Source organism: Gymnoscopelus braueri (genome assembly GCF_963280865.1).
Source record: "Gymnoscopelus braueri genome assembly, chromosome: 23".
In the NCBI taxonomy this organism is placed as follows: Eukaryota; Metazoa; Chordata; class Actinopteri; order Myctophiformes; family Myctophidae; genus Gymnoscopelus; species Gymnoscopelus braueri.
This window is the reverse complement of record NC_137625.1, coordinates 41278917-41282197: the sequence shown is the minus strand read 5'-3', so window position 1 is coordinate 41282197 and position 3281 is coordinate 41278917. Positions and strand designations below refer to the sequence as shown.

Below are 3281 nucleotides of genomic sequence, written 5' to 3'. Positions count from 1 at the left end.
TCACATTCCCACTACCTTTAGTCGTGACCCACTTTCTGTGGGGTCCACACACTGGTAGGCCTCCAGCTTCTGCAGAAACTCGTCGACTTTGGATCCAAGTAGCTCATCCTTGTAGATTCTAGTGTGTGAATACGCACGGCACGCACTGTAGGTCACCAGTTGAACGTGACCCTTCACATTACGTTCTTTCCGAGCCTGGAGCGATAGTTCGTATAGCTTCTGTCCCATGTGATAGGGAACAACACGGTCGTCTTCTGCGTGAAGCAGCAGGAGTGGACTGGACAAAGTCTTTACATTTTTATCGTTAGCAAACACTATGTTGTTCCTTTCTAAGATTTTCCGCACCAGTCTCCCAAAACCTGGAAGGAAGTTGTACAGCTTATAGAGAGTATGGCATGTTACGGCTTCCCAGATGCTCGTGTATGGGGCTTCGAGAATGACAGCGTCGACAAGTGAACCTTGTTCTTGCACTTTCAGTGCAACGTTGGTTGCCACCCCGGTACCAAGGGAATGTCCCCACAGACACACCAGACCACCTTTGGTGTGTTGCTTTGCCCACCAGTACAGGTAGAGGGCATCAGTGGTCATGCCAGCCTCACTGGGCGCCCCACTGGAATCACCGAAACCTCTATAGTCTAAAGAGAGCACGTGAAACGCCGCCTCGCTTAGTTTCTTCACCAGCTTAACTCTGTTAGAGCCCGCCCTGGTGCCCGCGTTGCCGTGAAGATAGACGATAACTGGCCGGCCATCTCCCAGCGCCTCCTTGTACCAGTCTGGCCCTTTCCCGGTGGCCTCTTTCCACCGGCTCACGGGAAGTGTATGCCATACACCCACCGAGACCCCCTCCTCAGTCGTAAGGTAGAGGTTGCAGGTGTTGTTCAGGATCCTCTCTGGCCTGCCGAGGTCCACCAATGCAGGAAACTTCAAGATGTGTAAATATACGAAATGTCCCAGTATCCACGGAAACAGGTAGAGGAGAACGGGAAAAGAAACATACAATGAGACGATCAGCAACAAGGAGGTCATTCCTGTCTCCATTTCTTAAACCAAGAAATCTGCCCTGTTGTCTGAGATCCCGATTTGTCTTTTCCTTTCTCCGAACGTGAACAAAGAGACCGGCTTTACCGGTTGAGAAGAGGCCTGCTGCAGTGATGTTTGATTAGAACCTTAACTAAGATGTAATTTCCATTGGAAGCTAGGGCCTTGTTGTTTCTAGAGCAAGCGAGACAAGTCGGAAGAGATGCTTCAGTTCTCTATTACTTCCACGTCAAAAAGACCACTCGCTGATCCACTGTGAAGACTGTGAATGCGCTTGTCGTTTTTTATACTGCGCCATCTGTGTCATCCTGCTGATGTCACGATGTCTCAGCCATAACCGTATTTAGACTCTTCGAGCTGCTGGGTGCCTGTAGGTTCTGTCTCTGATTTATTTCGGTTCATTCCCATCAGGGGTCACCTCAGCGGATAATCTAGTTCTGTTTCCTGCCTCTTCCTTGGTCAGTCCAGCCACTCCTCTCACCGCATTTCTAAACCAGAGGATTTTTTTTTTTCACTTAAGTAAAAGTATCAATACTGCAATACAGAAATACTCTGTTACAAGTAAAAGTCTGGAATTCTAAATGTACTTGAGTAAAGTATTGGCATCAAAATGTACTTAAAGTACCAAAAGTAAAAGTACTCATTATGCAGAATGTCCCATTTCAAGTTCTCAAATCTTTTGAAAATAGCCGATCTACAGGGTCATACTAATTGCCCAAAAGTACCCAAAAATACCCAACAGTACCCAAATGTACCCAAAAGTACCCAAAAGCATACCCAAAAGTACCCAAAAGTACCCAAAAGCATACCCAAAAGTACCCAAAAGTACCCAAAAGCGTACATTTGGGTACTATTGGGTATTTTTGGGTACTTTTGGGCAATTAGTATGACCCGATCTTACAAGCTCAAAATTTTCAAATGGCCAAAATGTATATAGGGCTGAAGTGGTTAATGTATGTTTTGTAATAATAATCCAAATCTACAAAATAACTAGTAACTAAAGTTTTCAAATAATTGTAGTGGAGTAAAAGTACAGTATTTGCCTCTGAGATGTAGTGGAGTAGAAGTAAAAGTACTGAAAATTGGAAATACTCAAGTAAAGTACGAATATCTCAAAACTGTACAGCACTACAGCAGCAGCAGCAGCAGCAGCAGCAGCAGCAGCAGCAGCTCTTGCTTTGTCTCGCTCTCCCCTCTTCTCTCCATCTTTCTCATTGTCTCTCTGTCTATTACCTCCACTTTCCTTCACTTCTCTTACTCTTGTTCTTTCCTCCCCCTGCTCCCCTCTTTCCACATCCTCTCTCTCTCTCTCTCTCTCTCTCTCTCTCTCAAAATATAGCCGATCTAGCTCACAAGGCGATGCGTTCTGTACAAATGTCGACATGTCCTCTCTTATGGGGGTCCCTGGCACAAAATGAGGGTCTGCAGCCAATTACACACAGTATAAAATTGAAGTCTACACACACGCGCACACACACACGCACATGCACACGCGCGCGCGCACACACACACACACACACACACACATACACACACACACACACACACACACACACACACACACACACACACACACACACACACACACACACACACACACACACAGATCGCCAGCCCTCCGCAGCGACGACGTGTCATTCGAGTGTCTGCCCTATCAACTTTCGATGGTACGCTACGTGCTTACCATGGTGACCACGGGTAACGGGGAATCAGGGTTCGATTCCGGAGAGGGAGTCTGAGAAACGGCTACCACATCCAAGGAAGACACACACATACACACACACACAGAAATAAACCATCCATTTCAATGGATGTATCATATATCTGGCTGTGGACCCCCATAGACATACTTAAGATAAGAGTTGTATTGTTAAAGAATATTTGAAATGTTTCAAACATGTTCAAGCTTTTTCAGAAATATCAGATAGATCGGCTATTTTTGAATAGACGAATTATAAAATAGGGTTCAAGTGGTATGTGCTGCTATTAATACCTTTTGCTGGGGACTCCCTGGAAAGTTTGCTCCTCCAGAGCTGCTGCCTCTTCCTCTCTCTCTCTCTCTCTCTCTCTCTCTCTCTCTCTCTCTCTCTCTCTCTCTCTCTCTCTCTCTCTCGCTCTCTCTCTCTCTCTCTCTCTCTCTCGCTCTCTCCTTGCCTTACCTCACATGAACCAGTGCACTCGTTGCTATGCTAGCGTAGAAACGCTGTAGTAAACTCGCAGGCTGCTCCCACTCACTCTTACAC

At 46.2% G+C, this 3281-nt stretch overlaps 1 protein-coding gene across 1 annotated transcript; it reads right to left on the bottom strand.

Annotated features, from left to right (window-relative positions):
* Positions 1-1038, bottom strand: LOC308079658 (lysophosphatidylserine lipase ABHD12-like; the record flags this gene model as incomplete). Its single annotated transcript, XM_080421209.1, has 1 exon — positions 1-1038. One exon carries the CDS (start codon positions 1036-1038, stop codon positions 1-3), a length of 1038 nt encoding a protein of 345 aa, XP_080277335.1.
* Positions 1039-3281: the final 2243 nt, after the last annotated feature.